This window comes from Notechis scutatus, chromosome 1 (assembly GCF_049901735.1).
Source record: "Notechis scutatus isolate UNSWTSFEM ecotype Mainland chromosome 1, rNotScu1.2, whole genome shotgun sequence".
NCBI lineage: Eukaryota > Metazoa > Chordata > Lepidosauria > Squamata > Elapidae > Notechis > Notechis scutatus.
In genome coordinates this window covers 323,796,147-323,821,356 of record NC_142009.1, presented here as the reverse complement: position 1 = coordinate 323,821,356, position 25,210 = coordinate 323,796,147, and the positions used below count along the sequence as shown (strand labels likewise).

The following is a 25,210-nucleotide window of genomic DNA, read 5'->3' as shown; positions in this document are numbered from 1 at the left end:
ATCATAGATCACTTCCTGATGCTGGTATTGTTGTCTCTTCCCATCACAGGACTAGATACATTCAAATGTTCTGCCGTGTCACTGTTGGATTTAAATGGTTAATCATGGGTGCTTAGGGATTTCCCAGACCATATGGTGTGTGAATTGATCAAGGGCCTTGATTATTCCTGGTAAAAGGCAGCATCCCTGACCCCTTAATGAATCATTGCTGAATAGCTTTTCTCTGCAGCTCATCCTTGGTGGTTTTTTGGTTTTCACAGAGCCTCCAGGAGATGAAGCTGCAGGAGCGATGATTTTGAAGTGCAAGTAGAGAACAATATATTGAATACTGTGAGGATATGTGCCAAATTCAGGCCTGCTCCATGACATTAAGCGAGTCAGACAGTTCTTACTGCTCCTTATTACATCAAGAGATTGTTGTCTAGCTGCCCTTTTGGGGGACTAATTCCTTTCTGATTAAGAATGACCATCTGGCCACTATGATCAATTAGTAAAGCATTTTGTTCCATTTGAATCATTATGGCTGGCTCTCTGGAATGGCCTCCTGTAGGAGTTTTATTAGCTCCAGTATTATCTGCTCTTCCCGCCCCGCCCACCCAAATGAAGACACAGCTCTTCCAGAGAGCGTTTGGAACATGACACCTTCTTATTGTTAATAGGTTTTTTTTCAGCATTTTCAGCATATTGCTATATTTTAATTGCTTGTTTTAAGCCACTGGGAGGATGGATGGATGCTGGTAGATAAAACTTGGTGAATTAAAGAAAGGTAGAGAAATTCATAGTATCTATCCTATTCTACAAGTTTGCATTTTCCAGAATTTATGCAACTAGCTTTCTATGAGGGAGGGAAGTTTCAGGATCCAAAGGGGAGAATTTTCTTATTATCTTAAAAAATAATGAAACAACATTTATCATATTAATTTGATCATTAATATTATTCTATCCTGATTTTTTTTAAAAAAAACACACAGCTTTGGGTAACTTATTCTTTGTTTAAATACCGTGTGTATGAGGTCATCTCATATTTTTAATATTTTCACATCACAGGCAGTGTAACTGAGCAAGCAGAGAAAGAGTGCAAAAGTATAGTTTGTAAAAACTCCTGAGTTTAAAAGTATCCTTTTCCCTCAGGTGGATGAAGCTAAATATTTTCACCTCTTTTCCCCTTAATTTTGGAATTTAGGGTGGAAGAAAAACTAACTACAAGGTTTTAAAGATAATTTTACCTTTAAAAACTTCTAACATCTTCCCCATCATTGGGTTTGCCCACTTTCTGAGAGCTATCTACTGGCAACCCTCAAAATTGATAGAATTTGCACATTCTGTCTGTGTGCAACATGTGTAAGAACATAACTCAGTGAATTGACATGTAGTTCTTTATACACTTTGAAATCCATATGCTTCCAAACAGAAATCCATAAGATTCTTCTTGGACAGACATAAGAAAACTAGAAAGACTTGTTTAGTAGAAAGTAAAGGCTGGGCTAATACAACATCTATACTTGTTTGATTGCAATCCCATTGAATAGAGACACTGTTCTGCATAAACATGGGTTGGAAAGGCTCTAACCATGTGTACAAACTTTCAGAAACGATAGATTTTTATTGGACAAAATATTTTTCATAAGAATAAAAGCAAATGATTCATACAATGTTGTAACAGTAAGAGTAATGTAAAACCTGAACATGTACTTTAATACCTATCTGCATTATAAAGATTAGGAATGCAAAATAATTTCCATCTGGACTTAGCAGATGTTTCCAATGAGAGATAAGCTTTCAGAACTTAATCCAATTACCTTTCATAGCTTGGGCACTATAAGTAGCTCAAAAGAAAACAAATGAAAATATTTTAATTATAACTTCAGAGGTTAGCATTTTTCTTCTTTTTCTCTTCCTTCCCAAACCCCGTTCATATGATGCCATACATTTTAAAATATCAAGCATGAGAACATATATTATTACTGATTGTTGTAAGTTAACCTGAACAAGACAATAAAATTTGCATAATTGTTGTCATAAGGCATGCTTTATGGGGGGAAGTAATATGCAGAACCTTGTATCACATGAAGGTCACACATTACTATTTGCTTTATTGGTGCAAGAGTTGGCCAAACCATCTTTCCCATGTGATTATAATTTATCTACTAAGAAAATTTTTATGGCTGCCCAGCTCACTCATGGTGACTAGGTGTCTTACAGAAGCAAGTGCTTCTTACTATAGTATTGCTTCTCTTTTGATCTTTGACAATAAATTATGCTTCTACTTGTCCCATTGTATGGGGGTTAATGACTAAAAAGTTAAAATTTAGTCAGCTAGCAGTAGAAGCTGTACTCCAGTAGCAGAGCACATGCGTTACATAAATAATATCCTTGGTTCATTGTTGGCATCTCTAAGACTCGGAGAAAATTCAGACAGCTATAAGTAATTAGTCAATACAGGGTTAGATAAACCAATATAGCAATAGAAGCAGCAATAGCAGTTAGACTTATATATCGCTCCATAGTGCTTTACAGCACTTTCTGAGCAGTTTACAATATCAGCATATTGCCTCCAACAATCTGGGTCCTCATTTTACAACCTCAGAAGGATGGAAGGCTGAGTTGATATTGAGACATCCAGAATCAAACTCCTGTTCGTGGGCATAGTTAGCCTGCAATACTGCATTTTAACCACTGTACCCCTACAGCTCCTAATATGCTAGTTAAGTATGAGGCAAAATACAATTACTATATGGAAACATAGCCCATGGTAAAGCTTGCATTTTATTCCTGCCGTTTCCAACTGTAGGGTTTTAAACTACGTACTTAGTAGCGAGAGTTGAGCCTTAAAACACTGAAAAGTTGTCAGCCAGAAGTACTGTATCATAATAATTGGAAATAAAGTCATTTTGCTTCATTTCAGGCCTTTGGGAATGCAAAGACAGCCCACAATAACAACTCGAGTCGTTTTGGGAAATTCATCCAGGTCAACTACTTGGAGAATGGCATTGTCCGAGGGTAAGTGCTGTACACATGCTCTCACTATTCCACCAAGCTGTAATTCCGGTAGCGGACAATAGAATTCAAAAGAAAAACTAGTCCTTGCAATACTGCTATTCATAAGCAATTATCAGCGTGCTGTGTTCTGTCTTGAAAGAGATTTTTATAGATTCATAATGTCTGCTTTTGCGCTGTTGTTTCTTTTCTTTCCTCCCAGGGCTGTGGTTGAAAAATATCTCCTTGAAAAATCTCGCTTGGTGTCTCAGGAAAAAAATGAAAGGTAAGGGTTTATGGACCATGTAACAGAGACTTCATTTTTGCTTCATCCAGGCATTTTGCACTTTACCAAAAAAAAAAGGTATGTCCCAAACAAAGCAGAAAGAGGTCAATTGTTTTTGTTTATAACTCTATTAACATTCAAATGACATGTCATCAGAATTCTGGAAAACCAGGTTTGACCTGGTTATTCATCCAGGTGAATTTGGTTGATCTGATTTGAAAAAAAATAAATCATTTTTTATTGGTCTTTCTTTGAAACACACTGATCTTTCAAAGCAAACATGTCAAATCATCCTGCATGACTCCATAGAGAAGCTATTGAGATTTATAAACATTTCAATAACTTTAACAAGAAAGAAGAGAATGGAGGTTAACCAAGTCTGGTTTCCAGCTCTCTACATCTACGTCAGAACTAAATAAAACCAAACAGCCCTTAATTAACTAACACCATTTAGTATCTTCAGCAGTCTTATCTGCAAAATAATAAACAGTAGCATGTTTTAAAGACAAACCATCCAAAATGGCTCCTTTGGAATCTGAAAACATCAGCCAGACTTGTTGGCAAAATATCTGGTACCAAATAATTAAAATACAGTCTTTTAACCCAGAAGCTCATCACCAGTGGATTTGGAAAACATGTTACCGCTACCATCATAAAATATTTGCTGTAGGCAAACTTACCTATTCACATAATATGCTAAGCATGCTGAGTTACACAATACCCATTCAGTGAGCACAAATTAGAAAGGTTGCTGCCTATATTTCTCCCAACTCCAAAGGACGCTGTAAGTCTGACTTACCTTTGCCTTTTCTGAACAGATGAGTACATTTTCAAAACAATACACTGGATTGCATTCATTTATACTTTGAATGCTAGTGAGCCATGTCAGTTTACAGCATGCCATAATTCTGTTTAGTTTTACTTTGATTAAAAATACTTTCACAAAGGGGTCTGTATATTTTTGTGTAAATAAATGTCAGCTGAGGAAGAAGGTATGGATTTATCAAGAAAGATGTCTGAAAGCATTGCCCTTGTTGGATGTGTTACTAAAGAGCATATTAAATACTTCAACAATTGAAAGGAGTGTATAGATTAAAACATTACAGAGTAAAAATGAGTAAAAGGTAGCACTCCACTTGGAAGGAGACCCATGCTATTGATGCCATCAACTAAAAGGCCCTTACATTCTTTATCTCTGCCCAAACATGAACGTCATTCAGAAAACAAGATTCTCAAAAGTTTATATTAATATTGGGTTAAATTGGATTAAATTGTTTCTTTTAAAAGATACCAGATGTTTCTGGTATTAATTTTATGTGATCTTAGTGATTTTACTGAAGATACCCAAGTAAGAATAATGGGTTTGGGAATCAGATCCAAGTACTGTTAATGAAAGGCTGGTGTGTTTGTTTCTGTAGGAACTACCATGTATTTTATTATTTGCTGCTTGGTGCCAGCGAGGAAGAGCGCAAAGAATTCCATCTCAAGCAGCCTAAAGACTACTTCTACCTCAACCAGGTATACAAAGGATTTTTTGTCCTGACATTGGCTGACAAACGCAAGGCTGTGCTGTGTTTTTCACTCTCAGGAAGTGAAGGGAACCCCAAACAGGTCTCCTTTGTTCCTCAGTGAAAAACAGCAAAGATCTTACTTAAACCAGAAGTTGTATGTCTTGTTACATGTAAAATGTTATAGATGTTGTCAGCCAGTTGAATATCCCTTAACTCTTTTAAGCCTTCTTTTTTAAAAAAGCTATAGTTTTCTTTTAGTCATGTTAGGAAATTAATTTTTAATAAGCAGAAGAATATACTAAATCTTTCTGGAATTAATTTTATTTATTTACACAGAAAAGTAAACCAAGATTTTTGAGATTTCTAACTTTGTGAAAAAAAAAAGTTGAACTACTAGATTAACCTATGGCTGATTTAAAGGTGGGGGGAGGGCCTTATGCTGTAATGAATGGTTTGTAATTTGTGCTAGGTCTCTCTCTGACCACCTGACATACTTTTTTGCTATTGAAAAAGTTTTTAGAACGGGCAAAGGAATGGAATAGTTCTTAGTTCTCCAAGTAACTTTGGTAGGAAACTGATTATTCTATTCCATTTAAATTTGGTTTAGGGACTAAAACAATCATGATTCCACCAGGGGATTCAAACTGGGGAAATGCAGCAGAAGTTCAATCCTGTTCTATTATATTTGACATTATACTCGGCTTTTTCATGACACAGGCTAAGTCTTCTGTTAATGGTATTTCTATTTGGTCCTCTTCTAGCAACTGAGAATCTATTCCTTTAATAGTCCCTTCCCCACTTCTACATCTGTAGTCAAATAGAATTGCTTACAAAAAGAATTGCCATAGGACAATTGTGGTAAATTTTGTTGGTAGTAGATATTCCTACTTATACTTGCAAGTTTGGATTTATTCACAGCATAACTTGAAAATTGAAGATGGAGAAGACCTCCAGCATGATTTTGAACGGTTAAAGCAAGCCATGGAAATGGTTGGTTTTCTTCCAGCAACAAAGAAACAGTAAGCTATGCTTCATCTGTCTCCTTTCAGTTTTCAGTCACACACAGAAGGATACACCATATATTATAGGATGACATTTTCCATTAATGTGTGAACAAAACTATATGAAACTATTCAAAAGACAGAAAATTATGTTAAAGACTCATAGATATTAACTCATGCCTAAAGAAATGTACATTCTTATCACATTCTAATGGACAAATGTGTATGACACTCAGTAAACATATTCCTCATCTGAAAGATAAACTATCCTGCTTTTCACTTCCACAGAATTTTTTCAGTGCTTTCTGCTATTCTCTACCTGGGAAATGTTACTTATAAGAAAAAGGCAGCAGGTCGAGATGAGGGGCTGGAAGTGGGACCCCCTGAAGTGCTAGACATTCTCTCACAGCTTCTGAAGGTACCTCATATCTTTCTATATGAGTATTGTCTTGGGGAGAGAAGACATCCCTGATCATTGGGTACAAAAAAGATCATTAACTTTGCCCCTCTTAAATAGCATTGAAAATACACATATAAGAATACAGTGGTACTTTGGTATTCAACTATTTTGAAACTCATTGAATTTCAACGCATCAATGCATTTTGTCCTGGTACTCATCATTTGTTTAGTACTCAGTGCACAAGCTAGAATTTGTCAGTGTCGGCTGCCTTGTGAATGCCTCGGACTAAATTTGTTTGGTGCTCACTGTTTTTGATATTCATCACACCTCCCGGAACCAATTAACAATGAGGACCAAGGTTAGACTGGTAATATTGGTATACTGAATAGGTAAAATACATGAAAGGATATTTCATGAAATTGTTGCTATTATTAGATCCTGATCCAAACAGATACATGAAATCTTGGTCTGTGAATGCATTTGAAGCAGGATTGAGTGCAATTTGAACATTGATATACAAAAAAAGATAGACTTTTAAGTAGTCATGGTCCAATCCAGTCCTATTTCAGGGTATATGGCAGACCAAGCATGTGAATCAAGGCTATTAGGAAATGAATGTAAAACAATACAAGAAAAATCTATAAATATTTGCAAGCTAAATCTCCCTTAAAAAGGAAGATTTGATATTTATATTTTGTCACTATATTTATATTTTGCACTATCTTGCTTCAAAGCTTAAGATTAAAACCAATGGGGAGGATTCTCCATTTTCTGCAACAATTTTATAGGGACTGGATAAGTAGATCCTACAGGAATTTTGATTTTCAGAAGTAATGGATAATTACAGATCATTTTCATCCTGTATTTCCATGTCAGGTTAATTTCAGCTCTTTTTCACCCAGGTGAAACGTGAAACCTTAGTGGAAGTGTTGACAAAAAGAAAAACAGTGACAGTGAATGATAAACTGATCCTTCCATATAGCCTCAATGAGGTGAGTTCCTAATGGTAGATTGGGGTTAGTAAGATTTAAAGAAATAAAATTACAAATGGCTCTAATTGCAAGGGCAACTTTATTTTTTTCATATATAATATTTATGGGATATCTTGTAACAATTCTGAAAGTATATAGTCATGAAGCAATAAAGTTATTAAAATTCAGTAACATCAAAAGAAAACAAAGCTATATTGCAGCATCAAAATACAAATTTTCAATCACCAGAGGCTATTGCTTAAATAGCAGATTTTTAAAAAAGTAATTGGTTACCACACCAACTGTCAGCCCTCTACAGCCCTCTAATTTTTTTTTCTGCTTATACCTAAAAGATGGTAGGGTTGTTGCAATTATGAGAGGCATAATTGGAATCAGGGAGGATAAAATGGAAAATATAGATTATATAAGTATGGTGATGAGTCCTTTAGAGAATAGAGAATACCTTTATTGTAATTGCATTCCACGAATAAAATGAAATTTGAAAGCTACTCCAGCACAGTGCTCCAAACACCACATCACAATCACACTACAGAGTATTTAAAACATAAAATTATTATTAATAATAATAATAATAATAATAATAATAATAATAATAATAATAATAATAATAATAGTGATGACACTATATACATAGGACTAAATCACAAATACTCATTTGAAACCAATGATTAAAAATGTAGTAATATTTAGTGGGTGTTAAGACTCAGTAATAGTAAGGGTTTCTGAAGGATCCCTTTCTTTCAAGAAACTCTACCTGTCCAACTAGATCAGGGATGCCAAACTCAAGGCACAGAGGCTGGATCTTGCCCATGTTGTGCTTAGATCTGGCCCGTGGGGCTGCCCTGGAAATAGCGAAGGACCAGCTTGAGGTACCTCTGCCAGCGAGAATGTTTCTGTTGGCAGAGGGTTGCAAGAGGCCATCCCAGCCAAAAACTGAGCTTGCAAGGGCCATGTGTGCTCCACGCTCAAGCTCCATTTTCATTGGCAGAGGGTTGCAGGAGGCCATCCCAGCCAAAAACAGCTTGGGAACCCGTTTTCACTGGCAGAGCACTCAGGCCACCACAAGCGCCCCCGACACAAGTGACATGCTGGCCAAGCCCACCCTGCTCCTCCCCACCCCACCCCCGAGGTCAAACACAACCCTGATGTGGCCCTCAATGAAATTAAGTTTGACAACCCTGAACTAGATCAAGCAGAATGGCCATGCTGCAGATCCCATCATCCAAAGAATGTTGGCTGGCCAGGATCAGAAGATTTTTTTTCCCCACAGTGGCCTCTGCTCTATGGAGTAGCCTCCCTTTGAAGATCAGAATGGCCCCAACTATGCTATAGAGTTTCATAAAGCCCTAAAAACCTGACCTATTCCCAAGCCTAGGATGATGAATGTGTCAAGGGCCCCATTTCCTTGCTATGGTTTTTACTGTTTTAAAATTTAAAAAAAAGTAAAGTTTTAACTGTAATGTATTGTTTTGAATTGTAAGCCTCCCAGAGTCATTGACTGAGATGGATGGTCATAGAAATTGAACAAACCAACAAATAAATAAATGAGAAAAGCAACGTGATAATGGAGCTCTCTTGGTGCTTTTAATTTGCAGGCCATCACAGCTCGTGATTCTATGGCTAAGTCTTTGTACAGCGCCCTCTTTGACTGGATCGTTCTGCGAATTAACCATGCACTTCTCAACAAGAAGGATATGGAAGAGTCTGTTACGGTATGTTTTCAGGAAACAGATGATACTTGCTTATGAGTTGTGGAACTGCCTGTCACCAGGCTAATTTTTTAAATGGATAGAGAGGGTCTGATTTTGGGAAGGGACCACTTACAGCATATTCAATTTTGAGCACTTCCATATAGTCATGCCATTCTCCTGACTCTGTTCCCATCCCCTTCCCATGCATAGTGCTTGTCCATTGGGGTACTCGATATCTTTGGTTTTGAAGACTTCAAAACAAACAGTTTTGAACAGTTCTGCATAAACTATGCAAATGAACAGTTGCAGTATTACTTCAATCAACATATTTTCAAGCTTGAACAGGTAAGCAATGGAAGAAACAGAAGGGTTTATGCTCTTTATTTTTCAGATTAAAATGGTTGTTTTTTTTAACTTTACAGCAAGGTAATATGTATAAAACAGGTTGAGTGACAGAAATATTGATTTAAGATTTGAGATCTTGCTGACATTTCAGTTTGCAAATCTCTATATTTTACTTTTTCTACTCAAGTATGGTGTTCATAAATTACTTTCTAACATAAAACTTTTATAAAGTCTCTCTTTAAATATGCAAATCTAACCATGAACAATAGATTAAATAGTACAGTTGTGAAGCTATGCAGATCCCAGCTGAAAAGGATGTCTTGGAGGGGTCTGAGCATCATTCGCATGGCCTTGGGAAAGCAGAGATGGCACAACAAACATATTCCCAGCTGTCAGATGTCCTCCCCTTCACGCCTAGTATTGTATGCAGTAATCTGGTCTTCCTATAAAGCAGGGGTGTCTAACCTTGGCAACTTTAAGACTGGCTGAGGAATTCTGGGAGTTGAAGTCCACAAGTCTTAAAGTTGCCAAGGTTGGACACCCCTGCTATAAAGGAAGAGGGACTCAGTAGGGGTGTCAAACTCAAGTCGTTAAGTCAGGTGATGTATCAGAACTTTTTTCCTTTTCACTAAACCAGGTGTGGGCGTGGCCAGTGTGTGATGCATCTGCCGGGAGTTTGACAGCCCTGTGTCAGTGGAATATTTTAATAGCTGTTTCTCAAGATAATTAGGCTGAAAAACAATGTCTTATCTAAGATTCATACATAAGCAACAAACCTTCATTAAAAGCTCCTTTTCCCAGAGTGTCAGGGGATACAGGCAGTCATGAGTTCTGCGGGGAATATAGATAGCATTACTGCTTCCCTTGTATCTATATACTACTTAAACTCTTCTGTCTGTAATGTATAATGGGATGAAACTGCACTGTAGGGCAAAATGTTTTGAACCAAGGTACTTCAAGTGGGCTAACTTACAGGTTGTGTCCAAAATCAGAGGCCTGTGACTCCCATGGAATTGACATTTGTCAAATTTTACAAAATGTTGTATGACTCAAATGTTATCATAAAGCATTTTATGGCACAGTACAAAACATTCTGAAATGTTTTTTTATGCTAAGTTGCTAATGTTTGACTGTGCAGCATGGGCTGCTTTCAAGGCAGATGCATCTCTCAATAGCTCCATAAATTTTTAAGAACTTATCAAGTACGTTCAAGTACATTAAGTACATTAGAAGCTCTGCCATTGTTGAAGGCACTGAGGAATCTGGTAATGAAATATATCTGAAACCACGTCCCGAGGATTCATGGGTATTCTAATTGTTTCTCAAAATGGTCATTTACAAGAAAGCCATTGTTTGTAATTGCTGGCATATACCCTTCTTTCTTAGAAAAGATCTTGATTGGGAAAGGGGGATGTTCTTGCTTTAAGATTATAAGAGCTCTCTGGTCCATTTAATTCACATTCTGGCTTTTTCACAATGAGCAGGTAATTCTGAGAAACTCAGAACCAGAATAAAGTGACAACCTTAGAGATTTTGTTGGTCCACAGTAGCCGGTAAGACACTTCTTTCTCCTCCAAGGAAGCCACTTATGGTTGTCACTTTATATGATACTCCCTAAACCATGCGGTACACAAAGAGATCATTTGTTTTTCTGTCCTCAACTGCCAGTCAGATGACCCCAAGTTCTAATATTACAAGACATAAAGAGGTAATAGTATGAGAGATAAAGAAAAGCTATTAATACCTGACTTCCAGAATTTATTTGTTGCAGGAAGAATATCAGAGTGAAGGGATTGCATGGCACAACATCGACTATACAGACAATGTGGCCTGCATCCATTTAATTGGCAAGAAACCAACTGGTCTGTTGTACCTACTAGATGAAGAAAGCAAGTAAGTATAGCTAGCTATGGGATTAGGAGAAAATCTACCATCTATATTGCCTAAATAAATGTGAAGTTGGGAGGGAGGGAAGACTGGAGAAAGTGCAGCCTCCGTCCACAAATTTGCAGCTTAATAAGCCTTACATATTTAAAAAAAGGGATATGAAAGTAACAGGAAGTAAAGTACATTTAGGCATGTATTCCCCCAAAACTAAATATTAAATCATTTGGAACAGAACAGTCCTGGGAAGAAGAGTCATAAAATATCAGGGGGAGAAATATAAGTTACATATTTATTGAAGCATGTGGAGGTCAGACTTGTAAATGGGACTAGAGGATTTTCCAAAATGATGATTCTATGTTTAATGATACTGGATTTTTTTTTTTTTTTTTGCACTATGTCTTCTAGTAAAGATGAACAAGTGGACAAGTAGATAGAGCCCAGGATTTGCTACTGAACATTTAAAATGTATGATTTGTGAAATTAGGCAGATAGGAATCTGATCACTGCTTGGGAAGGCACAAAGTCCCCTTCCCATTAATAGTGGAGGATGAAATTATGCAACCAGGAGCAATTAAAGAAAGAAGGGATAGCCTTTATTCTATAATTATATTTACCAAATAAAAATGCAAAGCTACCATGACATGACAGTTAAAGAAATGTGCACGAATTCAGTAGAATTTAGAATCTTACTTCCGACAGGTTGCGAATTGCCAGGGTATAGAATTTCTAAATTTTTAGTCTGGGAAGAAAACAGAAACTAGGAAAACGTTTAATTATTATTTTTAACTAAGCCCTCTCAGTTTACAAAAATACTTAGGAAAAATGACCAATACTTTTAAAGATATAACAACAATGATGTAATAAAAACTGCTTATTAAAGAATATCAGTAAATGTGAATGGAATACAGCCAACCTTCTTATCTGCAGAATTCCTTTTTAACATTTGGGAACTGCTAATATTATCCCCTCCTCAGTTTGCCAAGTTTAAGCTCTACTGATAATTTCTTCTGCCTGTGGCTTCCTCTTTTGCTGCCTGCAGTTTTCCACATGCCACCAGCGAGACGCTTCTTGCAAAGTTCAAACAGCAGCACGAGGACAGCAAATTCTTCATTGGAACTCCTGTATTGGAACCTGCTTTCATCATTCAACACTTTGCTGGCAAAGTGAAATATCAGATAAAGGTATGGAATGTTATTCCAGATGCAGAATGTTAAGGAATTGCTTGTGGCTTAATCAGCAAAAATAAGTCTGGTTGAAAATGTCATAAGAAGATCCTTGCTAGTTGGAACAGGCCAAAGCCCATCCTTTTTTAAAAAACAAAAACAAAATCTGATCTTGTCAGTTTGGAATGGAAGTTTTACAAGAGTTTCAGTAAAAATGATCATTTTTTTCTTCATCGTTCATACATAATTTACATCTCTAAGCAATCCAGTCATGAGTCACAGGAACACCAGGTCTTCAATGAGTGATTGAGGCTATAGGTTTTTCTTTCCAATGTTGAACAACAAGTCACTTTAATAAGGACGCAGAGAATCCATTGCCATTGCCCAGCCATCAATGTTCATGAAATAGAAATGTAATTCAAATGAACGTGGACATCCTAAAGTATATATTATGGTACTGATTTCCAGCAGTGAACCTACTACCAAGCATATCTTGAAGAGTTCAACCTTTAGCAGGGTGAAGGGAAGGAAGACATGCAGAGTTGTGGTTAAATCCATCTATCCCTTGAGCATAACCTTTGCTATGTGCCTTGGCTTCCATGACCATTCTTCCTTGTAGGATTTCCGTGAAAAGAACATGGATTATATGCGGCCAGATATTGTTGCCTTGCTGCGCAGCAGTGACAGCACTTACGTTCGTGAGCTGATTGGAATGGATCCAGTGGCTGTTTTCCGGTGGGCTATTCTCCGTGCAGCAATCCACGCCATGGCTGTTTTTGCAGAAGCGGGTCGCCAAAGAGCTGAGAAAACAGCAGGTAAGCCTGAGCACAGAAGAAGTAGTCAAAATATCAACATCTACAGTCTTAAAGAGTATAGAAGACTTTTGGTCTTCAGGTAGTGCAATCCAGTTTCTCAGCAATTCCAGTTAAAACAAACTTAGATGGCAGATGATGACAGACCCATGCTACTTAATTATCTGAGAAGATGGAAGCAATGTTAGGATGAATATAAATCAGTTGAACTTGGAAAAAGGTGGATTTATGACTTTCACACAATCTGCTCATAGAATTGTTTTAAACGTGATATTTATGTAGTAGTTTTTACTTATCTACTTCATGTAATCCTACTGCTGTTGTCTATTATATTTTAAATTTGTATTTCTGATTATTGAAAGCCAACTGAGGGTCACTTTTGATTTTCAAAAGCAAATAAATGCATTTAAATTCATTATAAATGTCCTCCTGCATGCCTCCTGTCACTGCTTAAGAGTCTTTCTGAACAAATAATAATCCAAAGAGGAACCAACAAACCAGTTTCTTCATTGTAGTTTCTGCAATTCACACAAATGGATATTGTGCAGGTTCATTTGGAAACTTTCAGAGCTTAAGCCATGCCTCCTGTTTTCATTGCATCTATGGATGTGGCCCCTGCTCATCCTTCAGTCATTTTAAGCCATTGTGATAATAATTTGTTGAAATGTGTTTTTTTCCCTAGATTTTTCTGATTTCCCTAGAAATTTTCTGAACTTTGCTCAAAAATATTTTCATTGATCATTGATCATTTTCTTGCCCGTCTCTTGGTTTGGTTTGGCTTCTCTTTTGTGCGGAACCCCCTCTTGGGGTTCTTTTCATTTGTTTAACATAAAGATGAGCAATTTATTTGTTTGTTTCTTATCCTCCCTTTCTTATTTGTTATAAATAACTCGAGATGCCAAATATCCCTAATACTCCCTCCTTCTCCTCTTTTTATCCTATAGTTGAAATGGCCTTGAAGGGCCAGTTACACAAATTCCAAAAGTGTGTGAAATATCTCCTCCGTCAGATGGGCATATCTTTTGTTGTTGTGCTTTAGAGAAGTCTAGGTGGGTGAAGTCCTGCCCTCATCGCAAAGCTTTTATTAAGCAAGGAGAAAAGAACAATTTTTTTTTTATACCTGTGAATGTTCCTTTAGAGCAGCGGCCCCCAACCTTTCTGGCTCTGTGGACCTCTAGGGGCAGCAGGGAGGAGAGGGGACAACTTTGTGCATGCACTGCTTGTGCAAATGCAGCTTCCCCACTTGCCCGCTGCTTGTGTGGCCTGGTTCCCACGAGGCCGCAGACTAGGGATTGGGGACTCCTGGTTTAGAATAAACTTTGAAGGGCAAGGTGATACTTTGCAAGTTAACTTGCAGACCTCAATTGCTCAGTTGCTGCTTTGGATAATAGACTTATCAGAATAACAAAGTTGGAAGGGACCTTGGAGGTCTTCTAGTCCAACCCCCTCTATAAACGAGATACCATTTCAGACAAATATGTCAAGGTGCGACTTGGGAAACTGGTGTTCTGCTTCTGTGTGTAATTTAGGGGATTCGGAAGGTCAAGATATGGACACACAAATATTTGTGGATATTTCCGTCTGCAGCCAATGATCTCTTTGAGGGCTATTGCCATATATCTCCCCTCCTGAACTCCTTGAATTCTTGAGCTTGCAAGTTTCAAGAAGAGATTGCTAAAGGTTCAGTTTCTGAGGTTGAAATTTTGGACCTAGACCCTTCATCAAGGCAAGCAATGTCATTCCTTATCCAGAGAGCATCGTGAGCATATTAAAACTCCAGTGTACCTCATTCCTACCATCTCAAGCCTCCCACATATCTTCTTTTGTTCTCTTACTTCACATTGGGAGAACAGAAGGTTAGATTCTCAACGGCAGCCAACACAAAGCACATTTCTTTTCCCTAAAAACCATAACGGTGTATGGTAAATAACTCCTGGAATCAACACACTGTTTTATAAGATAAAGAATGGTGCTTGTTTCTCTTTATCCTCTCCATTCTCAGCAGTTCAATATTGTGAGGATTTGAACACTTGTAATGTCCTAGATTTTTTGTTACATTTAAATGCCCACATTTGGACTTTTTCTTGGCTCCATATCTACCTTCCTGCTTATTTAGCCCAATCATTGTCCCATTGGAGGTATCTCAGTTTTTCACATTCTTTACTTAAAAGTTTTACAGGTTCACGGAATCTTTTTCAGTCTCTTCTATCTCTGTTATTAATCCAGAGGTTATTGTTAGTCCTAAAACAGCTAGATAAATATTCAGAGGAGTCAATGCCTATCCAGACTGACTGGTTACTTTCATGGAAGACAACCTCACTGGTCCACTGTGAGGTCTTAAAGAATTTCCCTACTTATCTTTCCAACAGGGCAACTTGTATTTTCCTTTCTTTCCAAGCGCATATTGGTGGCAACATTCTATTACGCTGATGACTCCATCCTAAAACAATCTTCATCTCTTTCTATATTTGACAGTTCGTGCAAAAATAAATTACCTTCCACAATATTCCAAATGAACCACTGCAACAGCAAGGCCTTATTATAAACTACAAAGTAGCCATTGCCTATTAGATGATTATGTGTTGGGGCAATTAGTCGTTTAACTTCTCTTCTGAAGCATGTCCCTTGAAGCACTTACGATGGGTTGCACTGTAGACTTTTAGTTTTGCTAAGTATTTCAAGATGGACTTTTGGGCAGAGTGATATGCTGCCTTTGCCAAAGCAATCCTGTCATCCATTGCATCATGATTATGCATCTGACACCACCCTCTCCCTGAGCCCAACCTATTCCACTGGGTGATTGCTTTGGGAAAAATGGGAGGAGAAAGAACTAGGGAAACTAGAGGAAGAACTGTGTCAAGCTCCTTTTTTTAAAAAATGCCATTTAATATACAAACCAACTATATAAACAGCTTACTACTAATTCACATTTTGAGACCATTTATATAAAAAAGCTGCTTATTTACCTGTAAACTGTTCAAATGATCACCTGGGTATCCCCATTATTCTGTTTGCACTTCATTATTTTTGCTGTTTTTGGTTTCAGATTTTGCCGAATCAGCCTCAAGAACTGAGGAATGGCTGGGAATCATTTTAAGTTATTTAATATGCAGTAATACTGGTGCCAGTCTTTTCAGCTCTAAAATATTCTGAATTAGCTTTGACGCATGCAGGACTTAGGTCATGATGGCCACTCAAAGAATCCCATTTATAAAAAGTAACATTATTGTTGAAAGCTGGCAAAAGCTATGGCGGTTATGCCAAAATAGATGTTTTTCCCCTTTGCTCTAGGGGTAATACGCCATGGACCCAGGATCCCACTTGGGGAACTGCAACAGAGCAACACCCCAAATGAGAGAGTTTATCGGTAAGAAGCACATTTAATTGGTTTTTAAAAAAATTATTGTTACATTTCTACCCTTTGTCCTGGTTTCTTTTGACAAAGGACGATTCCTTGTATTGCACAGGTTTCTGATCTTGTTTTTTGTTTTTCCAAAATAGCCCCTAGATGTTTGTCTGTTTTTAATTAACTTGTACAGAACTATAGATAAATTTGCAATCCCTCTGGAAAAAAAAATGAAGAGAGATGGTAAACGATAAAGATTCTCTGCTTCTCACAAAGTATGAGGAATTCAGTATGATGAGGAAATTAGTGCATTGTAAAAGTAACTTAGCATCTTTGCTACTAGTTCTTCATCAAATTTCGGTTTCTTTCCTTTCCCATTTTGAGAGCTGCTTATTTCAGTAATCCTACCTAAATCCTACACAGTTGGCCTCTGTAGTTTAAAGAGAGAAATTAATTCCACTATATTGTACAGTAAAGACTTTGAATTCACATGTGTTTTTTTTTCTCTTAATGTACGACGATAGCAGTAAAAAGACAAATGTCACACTAGGTTCCTCAAGAAGTTTATTTTCAATCAGTATTGTAAGTTCTCTTTGTAAATATGCGATGTCTCCATCCGGAACCCTACTTTTGTATTTGAAGAAGAATATAAGAATGAAAATTGAGAAGAAAAGAGTTATTCAAATGATTTGGGGTTCAAAAATCTGGGAGGGAAAAGGCTAGCATGTTGGGAATTATAACTCCCAAAAAAAAAAGGCAAGTGAAGAGAAACATGATCGTGGTATATAAAATCATACATGACAAGGAAGAAAGTAAGCAAGGAAAAACTTTTCTTCCTCTTAGAATAGGGCTGTAGGATATTAAAGCTGATTGGAAGGAGATTTAGAACAGTCAAAATTAAGCCCTTCTTGACATCATAAGATATAGAGGCAGTAAATTCACAGAGGACCAGTCCATCACGTCCGATTGCCTTGCATTCTCATGGTACCTCCAGGCTGGGGCTGCCAAATACTAATCGCAAACAAAGTCACTAGAGAGACAAAACGTTGCCTGTTGCTTGATAGAGCCCAGATATTTTTACATTTTTAAGTTTTTTTCCCCACCAATGCTTGAATTTCAGGTGGAAGTAGGGCCTGACTGAAATCCACAGTCCCCATCCCTGCTCATATCACCACTCCAATTAATGTGCTAAAACTTGGTAATTAACTTGGCTAAAGATAATGGATTCCAACCTCTCTGGATATCCTAGCAGTAGGAGTATCAAAATTTCAGCTACTTGGAGAGGCACTAAGTCTCTAGGTTGGCACTGTATTTTTTTAAAGAGCTCACTTTTGGAACAACAGGCTTCCATTTTAATTCTGTTTAGAGTTGAAAGCCTGTACAAACAGATACCCACAACCTTTTCTGATTGAAGTGTTGTATAATGGCAACATTTAGCATAAGTTGTTAGCGGACCAGAATTTTCATGCAGCTTAGTATTATGGCAGTTAAAAATAATGAATGAGATGAATTTTAAATTGATCGTCAAATGTGTGTGTCTGAGTGAGAGAGATTTGAATAAACTCTTTAGGTTGTAGACAACGTTAGATGTGATATGCCGTGTTTTCCCGAAAAGGAGCCCTAGCATGATTTTTCCAGGATGCTTGTAATATAATCCCTACCCCCAAAATAAGCCCCAGTTAAGAATAGTCAGCCAGACGGGTGCATTTAGTACCATATTTCCTGAAAATAAGACCTAAGTAGAAAAATAAGCCCTAATGCGTCTTTTGGAGCAAAAATTAATATAAGAACCAGGCTTATTTTCGGGTGGAAACGGTACCTATCAGCAATTTTAAGGGATATCGTTTTACCCTATTAAAAATACACATATATAAATTCATCAGTTAAAGTTTGCAGTCGTGGGATATCAAATGCTAGAAACACAAGAGAACGTTAATTGAGTCTTCCTGATACTTTCATTTCCTTTTGGTATGCCGTGGCTTTCCTGATGACGTTCATCAGTTCCCTGGCATACCAAAGCATGGTTGCTTGTTGTTGTTGTTGTTGTTTTCCTTGGGAAAGGCTCATCAGAAGATAAAACTTGGGTGGGTGAGGGCATGTCTGACCAACTTAGCCTGAAGCTTTGCCTTTCTGCCTGCTTTATTACTTGGTTGATCGATCGTCGTTGCATGTTCCCCTTTTTGCAGCTGTTCAGTACTTGATTTCTCATTTGATTGCTCTGAGGATTTTGATATAAACGTTTTTGAAGACATCATTGCTTCATATGAAAGCAAGAAGTAAGTGGGTAAAGGTGGAGGAGGAGCTTGCCGCTGTGGCAAAGGAAGCACGATCCTGGGCAGAGAATGACCTGGTTCAGAAAACCAGGGATGATAAAAAAAAAAAAGGTCACTGTCTTCTTTTCCAACTTCATTCCAGAAGTCACTGAAACTCACAGTTGGGGTGCTCTTAGGCAACTCAAAATATAGATATATTATACCGATATAATGGAGCGTAGAGGTAGTTCCTCGACTTATGACCACAATTGAGCCCCAAATTTCTGTTGCTAAATGAGACATTTGTTAAATGAGTTTTGCCCCATTTTATGACCTTTCTAGCCACAGTTAAGTAAATCGCTGCAGTTGTTAAGTGAGGAACACGGCTGTTGAGTGAATCTGGCTTCCTCATTGACTTTGCTTGTCAGAAGGTTGCAAATGACCCCAGGACAGGGCAACCATCATAAATATGAATCAGTTGCCAAGCGTCTAAATTTTGATCACATGACCGTGAGGATGCTGCAGTGGTCCTTTTTCCAATGCCTTTGTAACTTTACACAGTCACTAAATGAACTGTTGTAAGTTGAGGACTACCTGTATTTCTTTTTTTTAACGCTGGAATGGAATGCTGCAATTTCACCTTAAATTTAAAATGTGTAGAGGAGGAACGGGGCCACTTTCAAGAAGTGGAAAGAAGTGTGTTTCAGAAGAATGAAGACTGTTCCTCTGCCCAGGAATGACCTTTTTTACACTTCTGTCACCTTTTTTTTCCTCTTTCTTTTTTCCTTGGCTTCCTTTCTTGGTTTTTCTTTGTTATTAATTTCTGCCACTCTGGAGAGTGGCAAAGGTAAGTTTTGTGTTGAATAAAACTGTCCACAAGCATGCTGCATGATTTGGAAGGCTGATAATCACTCATTTATTGGGGCACTTTCCATGCTGACTGTAGGAACTAAACATGGAGCAGAGTTCATTTGCAATTTGTGTGCAATCTTACTCAGAGAATACATGCATTAGAAAACTAGAAACCTGAAGTAAGACACTTTTTTTTCCTGCTATAGAACAATCTATCTGGAAAACTAGTTCGATCAGGGAGTGTATTTTTATCTGTGGGGGTATATTCTTATTTGTGGGGAATTCACACACCTTTCAACCAATGGGTCATAAAGCATGTCTAAAAATACCATGCCAAATGAATAAATAAATCACCAAATTATTATTTATTTAACTGAAGCTTGACACTCAATCTTATTTGGCATAGTCTCCGATGTAAAATGCATTGATAGCTGGGCAATGGCCTGCTATGAATACTAGTTCATTGAAATGGATAAAATCTTCTCCCACAGTCCAAAATGTGAACAGCTTTGGAGATATCTCCAAAATAGCAATCTTTGTCCTATTCTATCGTATCATGTTCCAGATCTACAAATTAAGGGTATCCATCCCTGTTTTATATTCAAGGTGAGCAAATTTTAAGATGAGGCCAGCTCAGGAGAAAACCTCTTGTTTGACATTTTTAGAGCACATATGACAATAGTGGGATAGAGACTCCTTTGTTTAATTCCTGGTGCTTCTCTTTCACACCTCTCTCTTTATTTGTGTTCATATGTCTTGTCTGCCTTGTTTTGGGTGTGTGTCCATCATGTCTTAGGGACTTGCATGAGCAAATAGTTAGGAGTATAAAGGGCCTGCCGTGGCAGGGTGAAGATCCCCGCAGGCTCCTGCAGTCACTCAGCTGGTACCAGCAGCCCCGTTGCCATTTCCTGTGAGTTTGTGGAAAAAAGGATGTTGTGGGGCAGATGGGGGGTGGGGAGCTCAGTTTTTCTAACTTTGCAGAGTGGTATGGTGCAGAGTGCATAAGCAAACGTGTGCAAATCTTAAGCTCGCAGTTTGTGGACCTTACTGAGGTTCTTTCTCCTCAGCCCTGCAGAATCTGGCTCTATTTTATATGCAGGAAATGCAGAAGTGAAATACCTCAGTCGGTACACATAAAAACTGCATAATCTGGCTTTCGGCATGTGGTGTGTATTCAAAGGCAGGCAGATCTCGACTTACTGATTTCAATAAGTTGTTTATAAAGATAACCTTCCCGTTTCCCCAAGAATCTCCAACAAGGAGAGCCTGAAAAGCATAGATAGATTCTCTCAACCATGTTTCACGAAAAAGAAAAATTATTTCCTGTGTTGCAGAAGAGCATTCAGGTTTTCCTGTTTCAGATTCTGGATATATGCAAGTGAAAACCTTACCGTTCTGAATCTTATACAGATAATTCTCATTTAACAACCACAATGAACTGGCCACCTGTTCATTACGTGAAAGGGTTATTGAGTGAAATAACTTCAGCTTTCCTTTGCTTTACAGACCTATGGAGGTTGTAAATGCAAGGATTGATTGCCAAAGTTACTTTGTCATCCCTGTTATACCTGTGAATGGTCACTAAACTAGTCAGTTGCTAAACGAGGACTGCCTGTAAAACAGGCCGAGGAGAGTTTAGAAAGAGGGGCCTCTTTGCATTGTGATTTAAAGAAGGAATTCCTTATCACAACTTAGTAAATTCTGGTCATTATTTCATACCATATTTTTTATTTTGAACATTTATAACCCCTTTACATCAAGTAATTTTAAGGCAAGTTATAAGGCACCAAAAAGAGCCTTAATCCTTTTGTTAAAGGCATCCCGTGGTGGCACAGCAGTTAGAGTGCAGTACTACAGGCTACTTTTGCTGACTACCAGCTGACTGCAGTTTGGCAGTTCGAGCCTCACCGGCTCATGGTTGACTCAGCCTTCCCTCATTCCGAAGTCAGTAAAATGAGGATCCAGATTGTTGGGGGCAATAGGCTGACTCTGTAAAGAACTGTGATACAGTATATAAGTTTAAGTACTATTGCTATTCCTCTTCTTTCTTTTAGTTCTTCAGTTCCATGGCAAGAGGTAGCTGGGACTGCTGTTTTTCTGTGGTTCCCAAAAGACAGCTTCACATTAGGCTCGTGGTAGATGCTTTCACCAAATGTCCTCTGAATTTAGGCAGACAGGAAGACATGAAGCTTCCTTGTTTATAGTCAGACTACTCGTCTACTAGCCAGTATTGCCTCCTTTTGACTGCCTCCTTCTCTCTTTTAGGAAGATTATTTTCATCCAGAATGCCAAGGGTTGAACAGCTTCAACTTGAAAAACTCTTATCTAGTGCAGGGGTCTCCAATCTTGGCAACTTTAAGACTTTTGGACTTCAACTCCCAGAATTCCTCAGCCAGCAAAGCTAATTGAGGAATTCTGGGAGTTGAAGTCCACAAGTCTTAAAGTTGCTAAGGTTGGAGACCCCCGATTCTAGAGACCCTTTTGCATTAGTTTTTAGATATAAATTATCCAGATGGTATCCTTGGAAGCATATCCATGTGAGAGACTAATGAGATATATTTAAACAGAAGATAGTCCCTACAGGTCCCTACAGTCCCTACAGTCTTATTTAAGTGTCAGCTTTTGTTGATATCAGAGGTTATTTGTCAGGAAGTTATTTTGAAGGATAGCTTTTTAAAAACCCTTAGATTTTAACATTTAAAGTCTACATTTAAAATCTAAAAATTTTTAAATTCATGGAAGAATACGGAGTCCTGCTCTGTCACAGGATAAACTAATTCAGTGTTTCCCAACTTTGGCCACTTGAAGATGTGTGGACTTCAACTCCCAGAATTCCACAGGTAGCCATGTTGAAGTGTACACATGTGGCCAAGGTTGAGAAACACTAATCCATGGCTTTGTGCTTCTTTTTTAAGGCTGACTCCCCCACACAATTCCCCATTAGCCCACCCTCAGTACTTGACAAAAAATCTCAGGAGTTGGCAGCATAGAATTAACTGAAAGATTTTATGTCTCACATCAGTATTCCCATTGTAGCTCAGTTCCACCATCTCTTTAGAACTGCTTAGCCACCATTTTGTTCTTGTCTGCTTTGCTTGGTTTAATTTGAGGGATGTGGCTTTGCTGAACTAACCAAATTGCACATTTGACAATACTTTACCACTCCAATATCTTCTAATATTTTAACAGGAAGAACAGAGGTATTAAACAAAAGCAGATCATCCCAAAGGTGAGCTTCCATATGTTTTAGGGTTCCAATATAGGGGAGGAGGCATTTTTGTGTCAGTTATTTTACATTTTGCAAAATATGTGCATGTGAATTCTGCTAAAAATGTGCGACAGTATATTACACACTATCTAGATACGTACTATATGTCACTATATTTTGGGAAATGCTGAGTGGAACTCTGACTCATGTGAATCTCTGTTTTTATGTAAAGTGAAAATCAAATTCTTGAGAAGGATGAAAAATATTCATCTAACCAAAATTAGGTGATGTGATGAAATCCATAAAGATTTGGAGCACTCAACTCTTCATAGTTTCCTGTGTATCTCCATTTCTATAGTTGACAACAAAATAAGAACCTAAATGAAGCATAATTTAATGCACTCATCCCACCAAATGGTGTAATTTCAGTGCTGGAATTATTGTGCCTGCCTTCATGGGATTGTAATTATAACTATGGCATTAACTTAGCTGCCCAGAGTCGCGAGATGGGCAGCATATAGATTAATTAATCAAATAAACAAATATTCTTTGGCTGCAGAATTTACTGGACTCAAAGTCTTTGAAACTCATCGTGAGCATGACGTTGCATGACCGAACCACAAAATCCCTCCTGCATTTGCATAAGAAGAAGAAGCCACCTAGCATCAGCGCTCAATTCCAGGTAAAAGGGCACATACAGTAGAAGAGAATGAGCATAGATGCCCACCCCTACTTTTATTTAATGTTTTTCATAATTGGTACCACATACGGGGTTGGGAATCTGTGCAGGTGTTATATTCGATTTTATATGTATTCGTGCAATTATAGTATTGGAGAAAACTCCTGCGATCAAACCGGTCAGTCCTAGAGGAGATCAATCCTGACTGCTCTTTAGAAGGCCAGATCCTGAAGTTGAAACTCAAATACTTTGGCCCCCTAATGAGAAGGAAGGACTCACTGGAGAAGAGCCTAACGCTGGGGAAGATTGAGGGCAACAGAAGAAGGGGACGGCAGAGAATGAAGGGGGCTGGATGGAGTCACTGAAGCAGTAGGCCTGAGCTTAAATGGACTCCGGAGGTTGGTAGAGGACAGGAAGGCCTGGAGGAACGTTGTCCAGGGGGTCACAATGGGTCGGACATGACTCCGCAACTAACAATAAAAAAAATGTATTTGTGCAGGAAGCTTGCTTCATGGGACGGTGGGAGGGAGAACATGGTGTATATCTTCTCAGTTTCTCTTCATTGTTGCAGCCATAGTACTTCTTTACTTCACTCTTTTGCACGGAATTTGAAGTAGATCTTTCTTCAGTTATTTTCTTTTCTAGTCAACCTTTTCCCTTCTTCTGTACTTTTTTTTTTTTCATTTCTCTTAATTCTGCATTTCCAGAAAAACTAGAAAACAGTGCTCTTTGTGCAAAGGCACCCAGTGCTAAAACCTATGGTAATAAGTGTCATGCTTTCTTCTGTAGGGAGAATGGATCAATTGAACGGGGAATGGTAATAGATCCCTGATCTTAAATCTGTTCGTCTTCTCATGGACCTCATTCATATGAGAACAAGTGGCCCTCTGTCCCACCATGAGGACTAAATAACATGAGCAACACACTGGTCAGGAGTCCACAGAGTAGTACCAATTGTTTTTCAGATCACAAGGATAATTCTTTTAATATTTTTCTTCTTCAGGCAAAGGGATGGTAGAATTTTAGAAGTGAAAGTCATGTTCTTGTTGACAATTTTAGTTGGAAATCTTTCAAGTATATCCTTCTCAATGTTCAATTCTTCTCCACTTTAAGGGACTCTGGGTGGGTGACAATGGAATTAAATATGCCATATGGAAACAAATAGAATACTGAAACAAAAGCAAGCTCCAACTGAATGGCTTTCCCTTGTTTGTCCATATCAGTAGAGATAAGTATTCCAAAGAATGGGAGCTACGTCTAAGAAGGCCTGTCCACAAACGTGTGGTCCCCTAAACCGCACAAGGAGGATGACTCTCAACAGACCTTCTCTTAGATGTTCAAGACCTATATACAGATTCTGTTCTAACAAGGCATTGCCTGATTTATCTCAGCCTGTATCATGCAGGGCTTTAATAATCAGCACTTTGATCTGAGCCCGAAAGCATACAGTAGTGGTAAGCAAATACAGCAATTTAAAGATTGGTGATATTCTTCACGGGCAAGGTATTCCTACAATAATCTAGGTTCTGTATTCTGCAGCAGCTGTAATTCCAGGTTGACTCCAGTGGTACCCGTCCCACTGCCCCAGATGTTAGAGTAGCTCAAAGAAGTGGTGATCAAGGTGTAAGTTACTTAAGGTGGCTGGCAAATTAGCCAAAGTTGGGTAAAAGTTCCCCCGATCAAAATTTTCACCTGTTGTTTTAGTACAAGCTGAGAGTTCAGTCATAAGCCACTTTGGGAAGAGCATGATCCCATCAAGACTAATTAGTGGCATTAATATTACTGGGATTCTTAGTAATGAACAGTTT

General features: G+C 38.0%; 1 protein-coding gene across 11 annotated transcripts in view; it reads left to right on the top strand.

Moving 5' to 3' along the window:
- The window catches only part of MYO9B (myosin IXB), a 79,311-nt gene that overhangs the window by 20,493 nt on the left and 33,608 nt on the right, over nt 1–25,210 (top strand). For 4 of the 11 annotated variants that reach the window (XM_087952545.1, XM_087952540.1, XM_087952544.1 and 1 more), the window contains exons 3-18: nt 2,906–3,000; nt 3,200–3,262; nt 4,681–4,780; nt 5,692–5,792; nt 6,063–6,192; nt 7,078–7,167; nt 8,763–8,879; nt 9,069–9,203; nt 10,975–11,096; nt 12,130–12,271; nt 12,873–13,068; nt 16,357–16,432; nt 18,598–18,687; nt 20,312–20,425; nt 22,705–22,744; nt 23,283–23,405. In XM_087952545.1, the coding sequence (XP_087808671.1) occupies nt 2,906–3,000; nt 3,200–3,262; nt 4,681–4,780; nt 5,692–5,792; nt 6,063–6,192; nt 7,078–7,167; nt 8,763–8,879; nt 9,069–9,203; nt 10,975–11,096; nt 12,130–12,271; nt 12,873–13,068; nt 16,357–16,432; nt 18,598–18,687; nt 20,312–20,425; nt 22,705–22,744; nt 23,283–23,405 (1,734 nt within the window). The remainder of the gene's footprint in view (nt 1–2,905; nt 3,001–3,199; nt 3,263–4,680; nt 4,781–5,691; nt 5,793–6,062; nt 6,193–7,077; nt 7,168–8,762; nt 8,880–9,068; nt 9,204–10,974; nt 11,097–12,129; nt 12,272–12,872; nt 13,069–16,356; nt 16,433–18,597; nt 18,688–20,311; nt 20,426–22,704; nt 22,745–23,282; nt 23,406–25,210) is intronic. The other 7 variants (XM_026670952.2, XM_026670949.2, XM_087952546.1 and 4 more) reach the window with 3 other exon arrangements.